This window comes from Macaca nemestrina, chromosome 2 (assembly GCF_043159975.1).
Source record: "Macaca nemestrina isolate mMacNem1 chromosome 2, mMacNem.hap1, whole genome shotgun sequence".
NCBI classification, from domain to species: Eukaryota; Metazoa; Chordata; class Mammalia; order Primates; family Cercopithecidae; genus Macaca; species Macaca nemestrina.
In genome coordinates, this window is record NC_092126.1 from 164,064,432 (window position 1) to 164,079,761 (window position 15,330).

A 15,330-nucleotide genomic window follows, 5' to 3' on the forward strand; every position below is an offset into this window, starting at 1 on the left:
CGATGCACGCGAACCCCCGACCCCACCCTGAGTGCGGGAACCTGGAGGGCTCGGAGCTGCCCCCACCGGACCAGGGACAACCGCGGGCAAGAGGTCAGTCCAGAGGGTCGTCTTTCGTTCGCCATGCCCCTGGCCAGGTCCTACCATCTGGGAGCCCACCTGGCCCAGGAGTGGACGGACGCGGAGGAAGGTCTGCGACTGTCCTTACCGTACAGAAAATCATACGCTCGATTGGAGGAGATGTGGCTCCCAGCCCGCGACCTCTCCCGGTACCGAGTTTGAGACACCTGAGGCTGGGCCTGGGGCTCCTGGATGGTTACTGCGTGGCTCATGGTACCGCCTTTTCCCTCGGGCCAGCAGGGGACCAGCTGGTCTGGCTTGGCTGCTGCGTGCACGTCGCTATGGTAACCGCCGCCGGCGCAAGGGGATAAGGGGCGGGGCCAGGAGGAGGGCGGTGGCCGCGGGGCGGGGCCGAAGAGGAGGGGAGAAAAGTGAAAGCAGGAGTGGCCCGGCAAGAGTCGGGAGGGAAGTGGAGGGGAAGATGAGACGAGAGGGGAGAGGCAGGGTGAAGGAGGAAAAGGCTCGCTTCCCTCTACACTCCAGAGACAGTGGGGAGGCTGGGAGAAAGCTACTCTTAAGTCATTGATTTGCCAGTTATACCTCGTAGCCTCTCGGAAATCCCTGAGAGATCTCAGAACCTTCTAGAATAATTGGGTGCTTCCCCGCCCCGCTTCCCCAGCCCTTTTCCAGGGGACTTGTCCCGAGAGCTGCGGAATTCAGTCAGGTTCCTAAATGTTGCTCCTTAGTACGCTGTGAACTTTGCCCCACACTCGTGAGCATCAGTGTTTAGGGTGGGTTAGGTAATCAGTAACTGTTGATCTGAGACTGCGGACCCTTTCTGAGTCCTGGGCATTAGATAACAGAAGATGATGTGGGGTAGGCACTGGCTCTGCTTTTAAAAAGTATTTATAATGGAAAATTTTAAACATTAACATAAGTGATTCTACTTTTAATAACAAACCCTCAAGTAATCCATCCCTCAGAATCAACATTTAGCAACATTTTGCCAATGAAGTTTCAGTTTCCTTCCCCTCTTTTTTAAAGAAATCCTAGACATAATATTATTTTACCCTTAAATTAGTCTGCATCTCAAACTGATACAGATTTTTAAAATTTAACTACTGCTATCATATCTAACAAAATTAACAATAATTCCTTAGTACTATAAATATTCCAATTTTCCTGTTTGAGTCCAAATTGTCTTTTATAGTTGGTTTGTTCTAGTCAAAATCCAAAAAAAAAAAAGTCCACATGTTGCATTTTGGTATGTCTCTTATCCTAGAGCAGTGAATTTCTAATATTTCAATAATTATCTATTTATTACCAGAGGTTCTTCTATAAAAGGAACTTTTTCATACCAACTCATTGGTTATCCTGAGATAACCAGGATAACCCCATAGAGGAAAGACTGGGTAAATGCTGAATTCGTTCTCTTTAATTATGAAATTTCAGAGACATGAGTTGGTGCCCTACCAAACTCCAGAGTTAACCACAAAGTTTTTATTTGTTTGATATCATTAGGAATGCATGCATTTTTTACAGATCTGATGTTTCAATCCATTATGATCATTATTATTTATTATACTCACATTATTAAAGCTAATGGCATGCCTTAGAGTTGGCTTCTTTGTCCTTTAATGTTGAGATGAGAAGTCTTCCGATCAAAGATTTTTCTTGATCGAAGGGTTCATGGTCTCACGGGCTTCAAGGAATGAAGCTGTGGTCCGCAGCTGGGAGTGTTACAGCTTTACTAGAGAAATGCGTGGACCCAAAGAGTATACCCATGGCAAGATTTGTTAAAGCCAAAGCAAAAGTTAAGGGAAAGTGAAAGTAAAGCTTCCACGTGGTGGAAGGGGACCACGAAGGGTTGCCGTTTCTGACTTGGGTGTCTTAACGTTTATATCCCTTATGACTCCTCTCCTTTACCTTTTTCTGTCCTGTAGGATTAGCTTATTTTCTATCCGCTTGTGGGTTTGTAGCAGGAGGAGCCGCAGACAAGAACCACTCAGACACTGAGTTGTGGAAGGAAAGGGCTTTGTTCAGCTGGGAGCATCCGCGAACTCACGTCTCCAAAAACCGAGCTCCCAGAGTGAGCAATTCCTGTCCCTTTTAAGGGCTTACAACTCTAAGAGGGTCCACGTGAGAGGGTTGTGATAGATTGAGCAAGCAGTGGGTACATGACTGGGAGCTGCATGCACTGGTAATCAGAATGGAAAATAATAGGACAGGGATTTTCACACTGCTTTTCCATACAATGTCTGGAATCTATAGATAACATAACCTGTTAGGTCAGGGGTGGATCTTTAACTGCCAGGCCCAGGGCACAGTGCTGGGCTGTCTGCCTGTGGATTTCATTTCTGCCTTTTAGTTTTTAATTCTTCTTTCCTTGGAGGCAGAAATTGGGCATAAGACAATATGAGGGGTGGTCTCCTCCCTTAGGTTGGCGGGCCTGGTTGGTTAAAAACATCAGGCTGCAGCTAGAGCTTAAACTCCCTATATGATTGGTTGAAGTTTCAATCCCTTAATTTGCAGCTGGGACTCACTTCGGCTTAGTGGAAAGTCCCCTTTGATTGATTGAAGTTTCAATCCCTTAGCTTGCAGCTATGACTGATTTTGGCTTAGGGGAAAGTCCTGTAGGGAAGTTCCTATTGAACCAGGAAGTCCAGCCAGCTTAGCCACTTAGTCCCTCAATGTGATCCACAGACACTTCCTGAATATGCTTCCTGGCCTACGACTCTTTCTGCATATACTCCTGGTTTTAACTTATTGTCTCTACTTCTAAATTTCTTGGGGTTTTTGAAAACCAGCTATGTCCTAGGTCTGTCTGTGTACTTTCTTGTAAAATTCAGTTTTAGCAAAGAACCATGCTAAGTCAGTTTGGCAAGAATCCCCCATCCTAGATATCTGACTGGGGTCCTCATCCTTTGCTTTTGCTTTTCACCCCCAGGTGAGGTCTGATTACCCTGGCTGTCTTCAGCAAGAATCCTTTGAGATGAGTTTAACCAGAATTCTCTTTACCTCTGATATTTCTGCTTAGTAATTTTTCATCCACTGGCCCCCACCCTGCTCTTTGCTATAAATTGCTACTTGCTTATGCTATATTCGGAGTTGAACCCAATCTCTCACCCAACTACAAGACCCTGTTGCAGTAATTCCTATATCTATTGCAGTGGTCTTGAATGCAGTCTGCCTGTCCATGCTTTAACAAGATCATTGAATAATTTTTTCTTTAACACCCCTCAACTAATTTAGGTACATTTCAAGACTCACCTCTAACTTTGCCACTTCTATGCAGTTTCCTCATATCTCTCAAATACAGTGAGATATCATCCTTCCAATGCTGTAGTAGTACCAATAGCATTGACCACCTTTTATTAGTAATTAGTAATTGCTCGCGACTCTGCTTCCCACAACTTTGAGTTCACTGAGGGCACAGCCCTTCACCTGGTCATTTTTGTATCCCTGAAGTATCTGGTACATGAAAGGTTAATGAAATGATTACTAAATCCATCCCTTTGTTAAATAAATTTACGGAATGTCTACTATATAATAGATGTTAAAGATTTTGAGATAATTTGTACAGCCCACTGGATGATAGAGAAAGCTGACACAGAAGCAAAGTACAATGTAATAGTGGTATAGTACTTTTCCATCTGGGGTACAGCTACATTCTCAGAGCCTCCCACTTTTCATTTCTTCTTCTCAATGTTCCTCACTCCCACCTCCTTATCTTCTCACAGCTAGCTCCTCAACATATAACATCAGCTAAAATGTTCTCTCATTACTGGAAAGGGGTCCGGATCCAGACCCCAAGAGAATATTCTTGGATCTCATGCAAGACAGGATTCAGGGTGAGTCCATAGAGTAAAGTGAAAACAAGTTTATTAAGAATGTAAAGGAATAAAACAATGGCTATTCCACAGACAGAGCACCCCCGAGGGCTGCTGATTGCCCATTTTTATGGTTATTTCTTGACGATATGCTAAACAAGGTGTGGATTATCCATGCCTTCCCTTTTAGACCATATAGAGTAACTTCCTGACATGTAAACTGGCATGCTACTGGTGGGAATGTAGCAGTGAGGATGACCAGAGGTCACTCTCATGGCCATCTTGGTTTTGGTGGGTTTTAGCTGACTTCTTTGCTGCAATCTGTTTTATCAGCAAGGTCTTTATGACCTGCATCTTGTGCTGACCTCCTGTCTCATACTGTGACTTAGAATACCTAACCATCTGGAAATGTAGCCCAGTAGGTCTCAGCCTTATTTTATCCAGCCCCTACTCAAAATGGAGTTGCCCAGGTTCAAACGCCTCTGGCAGTCTCATCAGAAAGACTTTTCCTCAATCAGGCATGGTGGTTCACACCTGTAATCCCAGCACTTTGGGAGGCCAAGGCAGGCAGATCACCTGAGGTCAGGATTTCAAGACCAGCCTGGCCAACATGGTGAAACCCCATCTCTACTAAAAATACAAAAAAATTAGCCAGGCGTGGTGGTGGGTGCCTGTAATCCCAGCTACTCAGGAGGCTGAGGCAGGAGAATTGCTTGAACCTGCAAGGCGGAGGTTGCAGTGAGCTGAGATGGCACCACTGCACTCCAGCCTGGGCAACAAGAGCAAGACTCTGTCTCAAAAAAAAAAAAAAAAAAAAAAAGGAGAAGAAAGACTTTTCCTCGTTCTATCAGATAAACGATCTAAGGTAGTCAACAGCCAGCAGCCTCCATAAACACATCCGAAGACACTATTACCTTGATTTTTTTACAGCACTGAAATTTTACTGATTTGCTCATGTATTATATCTCCTCCCACTAGAATGTAAGCTCTGTGAGACCAGAGACCTCAAAAAATGTCCTGTTCACCCTGAATTCATCCATATCTCTTAGGCCAGTAAAACCACCTTTGCAAAAATTATAACAGAAAATTATGACAGTGAGAAAAATCTGACATGGCTGAGCCCATCTTGACTCCAGCCTCACAGGTTGGCTGTCTTTGCTCATTCCGGGGCCTGAGCCAGGTTAACTTCGGGAGAAATTTAGTGTATAGTTTTTTTTGTTTGTTTTTTGTTTTTGTTTTTGAGATGGAGTCTCGCTCTGTTGCCCAGGCTGGAGTGCAGTGGCACAATCTTGGCTCACTGCAACCTCCACCTCCTGGATTCAAGCGATTCTCCTGCCTCAGCATCCCGAGTAGCTGGGATTACAGGAGCCCGCCACCATGCCCAGCTAATTTTTTTTGTATATTTTAGTAGAGACAGGGTTTAGCCATGTTGGTCAGGCTAGTCTTGAACTACTGACCTCAGGTGATCCACCTGCCTAGACCTCCCAAAGTGCTGGGATTACAGGCATGAGCCACAGCACCCAGCCTTGTTTATAGTTTAAATGATAATAGCTCCTCCCAAAAACTAAACTATTTTTATAAAATGAGTGAAAGGCCACAAAGTTAGGATGAGAGGGGCCTGAGTGATAAATAATTACCATTTTTTTCTGAGGTCGTAAGATTTGCAACTTCCCCAATTACTCTTGAAGATAACATCACTATTGTAGAACCTAAGATTGACCTTTTGAACTATCTTTTTAGGCCTTTGCATTTCTGACAACCAGATGGCCCCACCTGGAACTGCCAATGAGTCCTGTGGCCCTCCACGTAGGAACTGACTCAGCCCAAGAGGACAGTATTGATTCCCTATGATTTCATCTCCAACCCAACCAATTAGCATGCCATGCCCCCTACTCTACCCCCTTGCCCTAGTAGTAGCAAAATGTAACTACTATGTAACTGGTAGTTACGTAGTACTAGCAGTAGTATCAGCAGTATTAGTACTATGTACTACTAGTACATACTATTAGTTACTATGTAACTATGTAACTATTACATAGTAACATTTACTACTACATTACATAGTAGTTACATTTAGCTTCTAAATGCTATACATCAGCTTTTGGTACTTTTGGAAAACATAACAGTTCAATCAGAAAAAACAAATGTTATTAGAAAATAAAATTTCCAGTTTAAGCTGGCTCATTAGGTGAAATTTTAAATTTACAGGTTAGTGTGTGTATATGTGTGTGTGTGTGTGTATATATATATATATATATATATATATATGTATAGCATTTAGGCCAGGTATGGTTGCTTATGCCTGTAATCCCAGCACTTTGGGAGGCTGAGGCAAGAGGATCACTTGAAGCCAGGAGTTTGAGACCACGCTGGGCAACATAGCGAGATCCACTCTCTGCAACAACAAAAGCAACAAAATTTGCTGGGTATGGTGTCATGTGCCTGTAGTCCTAGCTACTCAGGTGGCTGAGGTGGGAGGATAGCTTGAGCCCAGGAGTTTGAGGCTGCAGTGAGCATTTGATTTTGATCAGTGTTTTGCAACTTATTGGAGTTTGTTCTGAATTTTGGTTGATGGGCTCACAGCTATAGAAATGAAGAAATTCTTCCCAACCAGTAGCTAAAGACAAAAATAACACAGGTTTGGTCTCATTTATTTTAGATAGTTCACCAACTTGTATTCATTTATGTGTATGTTCACACAGTCTCTTATTAGCTTTTAATCTTTTATCAATAACAAATATGTAGAGAGATGAATCTCCAAGCAAAAAAGGGTTTATTTTGGAATAAACAAAGAAATAGGGTTGCAATCTGGTACACATGCATAGACCAGGGTGGTCTCTGATATGTGGTAGAACAAAAAAAATGGTTGAGGTTTTATCAGGAAAGGAGAAAGACTATGCGGGTTGTTATGAAAGAAAGCTCTTTGGTGCTTGCAACACGTTTTTGCAGGAGCTGGTGAGCTCTGATTGGTCAGTGGCCACAATTCCTAAGTAAAACTAGTTTTAAAGTCATGGTGGCTGTTTCCTTGTAAAACTAGTTTTAAAACTGTAACAGCTGTTTCATTGAAGTGGGCTTGCTGGACAGTTTCTGGAGCAGGCTTTTGAGACCTGAGTTTTGTTTTCATTTTTGTTTTTTCTCTATGTACCCCCGCCCCCTAAATTTTAGTTGGGTATGACAGGAATGACTCCATTTAGATAATCAACTCTCACATTCTGCTCCCGCCGCCCCCCCCCCCTTTTTTTTTTTTTTTTTTTGAGACGGAGTCTTGTCCTGTTGACCAGTCTGGAGGGCAATGGCGCCATATCGGCACACTAGAACCTGTGCCTTCCAACCTCAAGCAATTCTTGTGCCTCGCCTCCCGAGTAGCTGGGATTACAGGCAAGTGCAACCACTTCAGGCTAATTTTTGTATTTTTAGTAGAGACAAGGTTTCAGCTGTTGGCCATTCTGGTATCAAACTCCTGACCTCAAATGATGCACCCGCCTCAGCCTCCCAAAGTGCTGGGATTACAGGCGTGAGCCACCGCACCCATATTTCCCTTTTTTGACTAAGATCTTTCTCTGAAAGCATCACTGGTCAACTATCCTTGAAGTTAGACTTGATCGTCCCTCAGTGCTAGGATGTGCTTGTCCTAGTTGTTCTGACCCCACACTAGAGGGAAAATGTGAGTCAATAAGGAGTCAACATTAGAGGCCCAAACCACATTTGTACAACAAAGGGGCCAGAAGGAAAGACCCTTACAGGGTAGGTCTACTTGGGATTCAGCATTGGATTCCATCTTATTAGTTACACAGGCATTAGCAATCGTCTGGAAGCACTGGACTACCATTTTCCTATTGGGAAAGCAGGCTTTGCAAAGATTAGACAGGCAACAAAAATGTAACTTAACTATCATAATGTCAAGGATAAGCAGCAATAGTATCATGAATTCAGTTTGAAAAATAGCTCTAGGCCGGGCGCGGTGGCTCAAGCCTGTAATCCCAGCACTTTGGGAGGCCGAGACGGGCGGATCACGAGGTCAGGAGATCGAGACCATCCTGGCTGACACAGTGAAACCCCGTCTCTACTAAAAATACAAAAAAACTAGCCGGGCGAGGTGGCGGGCGCCTGTAGTCCCAGCTACTCGGGAGGCTGAGGCAGGAGAATGGCGTGAACCCGGGAGGCAGAGCTTGCAGTGAGCCAAGATCACGCCACTGCACTCCAGCCTGGGCGGCAGAGCGAGACTCTGTCTCAAAAAAAAGAAAAAAAAAAAAAAAGAAAAAAGAAAAGAAAAATAGCTCTAAACCATGAATCTTATTTTGAAGGTAAGCCACTAAACAGATTGAAAAGTCCAAATGCATTGGGTGGAAGTTTCTGGAGCCAGGTGGCATGTTCCTTTATCTTTCATAATTGTGTTTTCTACTCCCATGTGCAGTTGCTGTAAGCAATTGCACAAATACCACCTTGTTCAGCTAATAAGCAATCTAGAGCAATCCTGTTATTGAAAACCACTTTAGCCAGAAAATCTAAGGAAGTCTGTTGAGCTGCCATGGCTTTGGCTGTGGAGTCAACTGGAGCTCCAATAGTTCTGGATAAATTTCTCACCATTATTTCTAAGGTACTAACCCCAATCCAAAGGAAGAAGGATCTAACAACTGAGGCCCATCCTGCTGAGTTTATGCCTCTAGGTAGAGTGTCTTTTCTGATATGATGGTGCAAGTTAGTAGGTGTCAACCAATGTTCAGATTTTGCTAGTTTAAATTGAATGTAGAAATATCCTAGACCATATTGGTCCTTTTTTTTCCATTTAGTGAGACATGATGTTGCCCATGAATAGAGCTGACTGTAGGCTTCCTCACAGATGAAAATGTATCTCGATGTGGCACAACAGGTAATTCCATGTAGATGGGTACCTTGTGCATTAACAGTTACTTGTAGGGAGGGTGTCAACAGTAATTATCCAGGGTTCTATTATTGAACTATTGCACTGTTGGAGGTCATCAACAATTAGAGGATGAAGGTCATAAATATTTTTATAAGCTATCAAATTTCTTTTCTCTTGAATTCTATCAGCATGTTGTTTGCATAATCTTAATCTAACTTCAAGGCCTTTTCTGTAGATCTTAGGTAATGTTAGGGTGAAACAGGAAATCTGAATATGTGAGTCTAAAAGCTTGACCTTGTAAAAAGGACTAAATGTATAATTAGAACAGTTACATGGGGAATATCAGTAAAATCTGTTATGAGGGCTGGGCACCGCTGGTCACGCCTGTAATCCCAGCATGGGAGGCCACGGCGGGCAGATCATGAGGTCAGGAGTTCGAGACCAGCCTGACCAACATGATGAAACCCTGTCTCTACTAAAAATACAAAAATTAGCTGGGCGTGGTGGCGCACTTGTAATCCCAGCTACTCAGGAAGCCAAGGCAGGAGAATTGCTTGAACCCAGGAGGCAGAGGTTGCAGTGAGCCGAGATCACACCACTGTACTCCAGCCTGGGCAACAGAGCAAGACTCCGTCTCAAAAAAAGAAAAAAAAATCCATTATGAGTTAGACCAGGGGTTCACTTGCATCATGGAGATTGAAGTTTTTTGGTACCAAATCCAACAAATCGGTTATGTTTCTCATTTTGGAAATAGATTAGAAAATGCAAATTACAGCATTATTTTCCCAGGAAAATAAAAGCACGTAAGAAGAGACCAATAATAAAAGGAAAGGGGTATATTGGCCTGGTCTGGATGTATTGGGAATAGCAGTTTATTTCAATTGTTGTCTGCTTCAGATAACAGATAAACTTTAACTTTAAATCACCTGCTGGAGTACTGGTCCAGGCAGAAGTAGAAGCCCTTTTAAAATGAGAGATGTGGATCAATGAGTCAATGGCTTTGAGTTTGGTGATACAGGGATTGGTGAGAAGGTCTCGATATGGGACCTTCCAATGAGGTTGGAGGGAGTCTTCATATAGGTGTCTTTTCAAAATAGACAGAATCACCAGGTTGTAGCTTTAGGTCTTGGTGCTTTAGGTCTTTGTCCTGCAGGAGCACACTGTGGAAAGATTTTTCTACCAAAATATAATATTTGTCCACTACTGTATATAGTATCTCTCCTGTTAAGAATTGAGGGTCAAAGACAGTGGGCATTAAATGCATAGGATGACCTGTGATTATTTCAAAAGGTGAAAATTTGTGAGCTCTAAAAGCAGTGGTTCTCAGTAATAATAACCAAGAGAAGAACTTTAAACTAAGGGAGGTGCAAGTTTTCCATACATTTTGCCAACTGAGTCTTTATGCTTCCATTTGTTTATTCTATCAGGTCAGAAGATTGGGGATGATAAGAACAATGTAAGTCCTATAAGATGGTAAGCATAATAAGAAGTCCATGTGGCTAGTAAAGTGGGTTCCCTGGTTACTATGAAGCTCAAGGGGAGTTCCCCAAGGAGGGATAATTTTTTTCAAAGAGAAGTTTGGCCATAGCTGAACCAGTAGCTTATCTACAAAGAAAGCCTTCCACCCAATGGGAAAACATACAGATCATAACCAATACGTATGTATACTTATGGGAGGGAGGTAGTTGGAAAAAATTCAGTTGCCAAACGTTGAATGGCCTATTAGGTAAATTTAAATGTCCAGGAGCAGTCTATACAGATTTTCCTGGGTTAAATTTAGGACAGGTAGTAAAAGTCAAATAAGCATTTTAGTGGCTTTTAAAATATTTCCCCACCAATATATTTTTATGGAAGAAATTAATGTCAGTTGCCTAATGAATCAAATTATGTACTGTAGTTAATAGTGGATATTTCCATGAATCTGGAAGAACTGGTTTGTTATCAGGTCCAGATCAGAGTTCCTTTTGATTATCAAACCAGAAATCATGGTCCTTTTTCGGTTTCATTGTTGTTGTTTTTGAGACAGGGTCTCACTCTGCCACCCAGGCTAGAGTGCAGTGTGATCATGTCTCACTGCATCCTCAAACTCCTAAGCTCAAACAATACTCCTGCCTCAGCTTCCTAAGTAGCTGGGACTACAGGCACACCCCACCACACCTGGCTAATTTTCTTATTTTTTGTAGGGATGGGGTCACACTGTATTGGGCAGGCTGTTCTTGAATCTCTGGCCTCAAGCAATTCTTCCACCTTGGCCTCTCAAAGTGCTGGGACTGCAGGGGTAAGCCACTGCACCCAGCCTGTTTTGTTTTGTTTTGTTTGAGACAGAGGGGTCTCAATCTGTCGCCCAGACTGGAGTGCTGTGGCGAGATCTCAGCTCACTGCAAGCTCTGCCTCCCAGGCTCAAGCAATTCTTGTGCCTCAGCTTCCTGAGTAGCCAGGATTATAGGTGCGTGCCACCAAGCCTGCCTAATTTTTTTGTATTTTGACAGGGTTTTGCCATATTGGCCAGGCTGGTCTTGAACTCCTGACCTCAGGTGAACCACTCACCTCAGCCTCCCAAAATGCTGGGATTGCAGGTGTGAGCCACTGTGCCCAGCCCTGTTTTGTTTTTTAACTTCAGTTTTGTTTTTTTGACTTCTGATGCCTAATTCTGTGCATGTTTGGTAATTGTCCTTTTTTTTTTTTTTCTTCTTTTTTTCTGGGTCTCATTCTGTCATCCAGGCTGGAGTACAGAGGCTTGATCATGGCTCACTGCAGCTTCTACCTCCCTGAGCACAGGTGATCCTCCCACCTTAGCCTCCTGAGTAGCTGGGACTACAAATGTACACCACCATGCCCAGGTAATTTTTTCAGTGTGTTTTTTTGTAGAGATGAGGTTTTGTCACGTTACCCAGGCTGGTCTCAAACACCTGGGCTCAAGCAATCCACCTGCCTCGGCCTCCCAGAGTGTACAGCCATGAGCCACTGTGCCTGACCTCTTTGGTAATTATTCTTAAATCATTTGTTGAAAGTTCTTTTAGTGGGGCCACAACAGAGATTTGATCAAATGATCCTTTCATAGCAGCATTCTTTGCTGCATTATTAGCAAAGAGGTTTACTCTCACTTCCGTAAAAATGTAGATTTTAATGTCCAGAAAATTAGACAATAGCCAAAGCAGCTGGTAGCTAGATGACATCCAGTAAGTCTTGTGTGTAGGATCCATTTGTAATTTGGCTTCCCATGGAAGTGAGGAAACCTATTATTTCCATAACATCCCCAAATCATGAGCAACCTCAAAAGCATACCTACTGCCTGTAAATAAAGATTAGCAGATTTCCCTTTAGCAAGGAGGCAAGACAAAGTAAGGGCAAAAGCTCAGCCTGTTTGACAGAAGTAGCCATAGGTAGGAAGCTAGCCTCAGATACTTCAAAAGAGGTAATAATTGCATATCCTGCACACTCTTTGCCAGTGTCATCCTTTAAATATGATCCATTTATAAACAACGATAGTTCAGCACTGTCTAGTGGACTTTTCTGCAAATCTTTCTGGGGAGTCAAAGATAGTGAGGGTCAAACACTTATAGGGGGTTTCATCAGAAAGAAGGGGTGAGTGAGATGCAGGATTAAGATTGTTACATAGAGAAAGTTATGTGAGGAGCAGCTAGTAAACAAAGTTCATAAAAGCTAAGACAACTGGTGGAAAGGTGTTGGGTATGATGGGAATTTAAGAGCTTCAACAGAATGGGGAACAGAAGTGGTCAAAGGAGATCTCATGATTGTTTATTCTGTAGCTGTAACTAGTAGAGCAGTAGCTGGAATATGCTACTGCTACTGATTATGCTCCCAAACAGGAGCATAATCCCCAAGCCACTGGATCTAGTTATTGGCTGTAATATCCACTAGGGGCAGTGTTACTCTCAATGCTTTTTTAGTTGGGACGCCCAAGGAATTTCCCTTTTTTCATAAACAAAAAGGAAAATAAGGAGTGGATAATTGGGATGTCTCAGGATATGTGGGGTTTAATAATTCTTCCTTTAATTTAGTAAATGCAGTATTTTTAGATTCTTCTCAATGGGATCGGTTTTAGAGGTCTTGAGTAGGCTGTACAGGGGTTGAGCAATTAAGTAAAAGTTTGGTGTCCAGTTACTGCAGTATCCAGCAAGTCTAAGAAACTCTCTGAGTTGCCATTTCATTTTAGATTTGGGGAACTGCAGGACACCTTGGATCTGTTCGGGGCCCAAATGTAGTCCTGTTCAAGAAGTCGGATGACCTAGATATTTAGCTTGGGTCTTAAGTATAGTTATATTTTTTCTTAGAAACCTTATGATTTTTTTTTTGTGACTAGAAGTTTTAAAAGATGCACACTGCCTATCTCACAGGCTACCTGCATGAGAGAAAACAAAGAAATAAATTACCCACGTATTTTAGTAAGGGTGAGCCTTGAAGAAAAGCCACATTTTGTAAATTAGCTTTCAGAATTTGAGAAAAGTAGGAAGGGCCTTCCATATAGCCCTGAGGCATAACTGTCCAAGTATATTGTTGTCCTTCCCAGGTAAAGGCAAACAGATACTGACTAGTTTGATCAACAGGGATGCTGAAGAAGACACTGCAGAGGTCAGTAATAGTGAAAATTCACTATCAGCAGGTATAGAAGTCATCTGTATGTGGATTTGGGAACAGAAGTATGTATATTTGGGACCATGAGGTGACAGGATATAACGATATTATTTATGGCATGGAGATCCTGAACAACTCTCCATCCTCAACCATTAGGTTTTCTTACTGGGAGGATGGAAGTGTTAGGGGCTGATACAGGGAATTATTAGGCCTTGAGTTTTGTATTCTTCAATATTGGGTCTAAGGCAGTTTGGTTAAGGAATATTGTTTAATACCAGGCAAGGGCTTGGTTGAATCAATTTGGATTTTGATTGAGGGTGCATTATGAATTCTACCAACATCTGTTGATGATGTGGTTGATGAAGAGACAGTTTTCTGTTCCAGTAGGGAACTCTGGGACCCAGTGGAGAGTTCTTTACTGCGTAAGACAACATAACAAATGAGTGGGAGATTATTGGTAGAGTTCAACAGGCTATTTGGCTTATCAGACTCCAAAATTATTTCCCCCTTTAGGGATAAAGAGATGCCAACATGACTTTTTTTTTTTTTTAATTTCATCCCAATAAGTTAGCTGGAGCAGATTCTGCTAGTAAAAACTGATAGGTATCTTGTAAAAACTCAAGGCAAAAAGCAATGGGCTGCTCTAGAAATGCCATCAGTGGTTTATCAGAAACTCCTACTATTTGAATAATTTTATAACTCCAAGGCAGGGCCTGGCTTAGGTTGGTGGGTTTGAGCACTGATAGGGTTGCTTCTGTGTCAATGAGAATGGGTAGGACCTCATTGCCAAGGAGGTTGAGGGGAAGAATTGGAAAAAGCCCCTGTATATTTTTGGATCCCTTTCATTAGGAGGCAGGAGTCAAAGAGTTAAATGAAGAAGACTATTTAGATTGGTTAAGTTTATAACAGTTTTTCTTGCTGTGTCCAGGTTGTTTACAATAATGACAGATGCCAGGAGGTGAGTTTCATGAATTAGAGGAGTGGTGCCATTCAGAGCCCTAATTGTTTTCTCTGGGACCTTTCATTTGTTGTAATTGGAGGCTTGGGATTTTTGTAATCTTCTTTTTATTGGTATCCTCTAGGGTGCTATCTAATTGATTTGCCAAATTAACAAGGTAAAGGATTGGCATAGGTTCTCATTCCTTGCAAGCTCTTTTGACTAACTGAGCAAATTGTTAAGAGAGACCATTAACAAACATAAAGTTAAAGGCAACTCTAGTAGAGTCAATGTCCATGGGAAGGCCAGAATTCTCTTTAAGTACAATCTGGAGTCTATTATAATCACATAGTTATGAACCGGTTCATTTGGTTCTTGGGTACATGCTTGAATTTTATTCTGATCAGTGACTTCAGGGAATGCTTTGGGGATGGCCCTATATAAACTTTGAACGTTACAGTTCCTGCTCCCTATATTATAAGCCAGTTTCTAGGGAGATGAGGAGGGGTCTTTATAAATTCTGTTAGGGGTGTGATATGGTTTGGCTCTGTGTCCCCACCCAAATCTCATCTGAATTGTACTCCCATAATTCCCATGTGTTGTGGGAGGGAGCTGGTGGGAGATAATTGAATCATGGGGAAGTTCCCCCATACTGTTCTTATGGTAGTGAATAAGTCTCACAAGATCTAATGGTTTTATCAGGGGTTTCTGCTTTTGCATCTTCCTCATTCTCTCTTTGCCTGCTGCCATCCATGTAAGATGGGACTTGCTCCTCCTTACCTTCCACCATGATTGTGAAGCTTCCCCAGCCATGTGGAACTGTAAGGCCAGTTAAACCTCTTTCTTTTGTAAATTGCCCTGTCTTGGGTATGTCTTTATCAGCAGCATGGAAATGTACCAATATAATAAACTGGTACCAGGAGGGGGCTACTGCTGAGAAGATACCTGAAAATGTGGAAACAACTTTGGAACTGGGTAACAGGCAGAGATTGGAACAGTTTGGAGGGCTCAGAAGACAGGAAAATGTGGAAAAGTTTGGAAAT

General features: G+C 42.5%; 1 protein-coding gene and 2 long non-coding RNA genes across 6 annotated transcripts in view; 2 read left to right on the forward strand and 1 right to left on the reverse strand.

Moving 5' to 3' along the window:
* The window catches only part of CFAP91 (cilia and flagella associated protein 91), a 61,644-nt gene extending 61,234 nt beyond the window's left edge, over nt 1-410 (reverse strand). For 3 of the 4 annotated variants that reach the window (XM_071092367.1, XM_011722191.3, XM_011722190.3), the window contains exon 1: nt 209-406. In XM_071092367.1, coding sequence (XP_070948468.1) covers nt 209-332 — 124 coding nt within the window. In that variant the 5' untranslated portion in view covers nt 333-406. Of the gene's footprint in view, nt 1-208 lie in introns of all 4 variants that reach the window. The other variant, XM_011722189.3, reaches the window with a different exon arrangement.
* Nucleotides 411-421: 11 nt separating this feature from the next.
* On the forward strand, nt 422-6,124 carry LOC139362047 (uncharacterized). The gene is made up of 3 exons (XR_011620330.1): nt 422-936; nt 3,801-3,911; nt 5,631-6,124. It is a non-coding gene; the product is annotated as an uncharacterized lncRNA (long non-coding RNA).
* A 48-nt stretch (nt 6,125-6,172) lies between these two features.
* Nucleotides 6,173-13,788, forward strand: LOC105470332 (uncharacterized). Its single transcript, XR_980453.2, has 5 exons — nt 6,173-8,557; nt 8,681-8,760; nt 10,182-10,210; nt 11,476-11,594; nt 13,286-13,788. It is a non-coding gene; the product is annotated as an uncharacterized lncRNA (long non-coding RNA).
* Nucleotides 13,789-15,330: the final 1,542 nt, after the last annotated feature.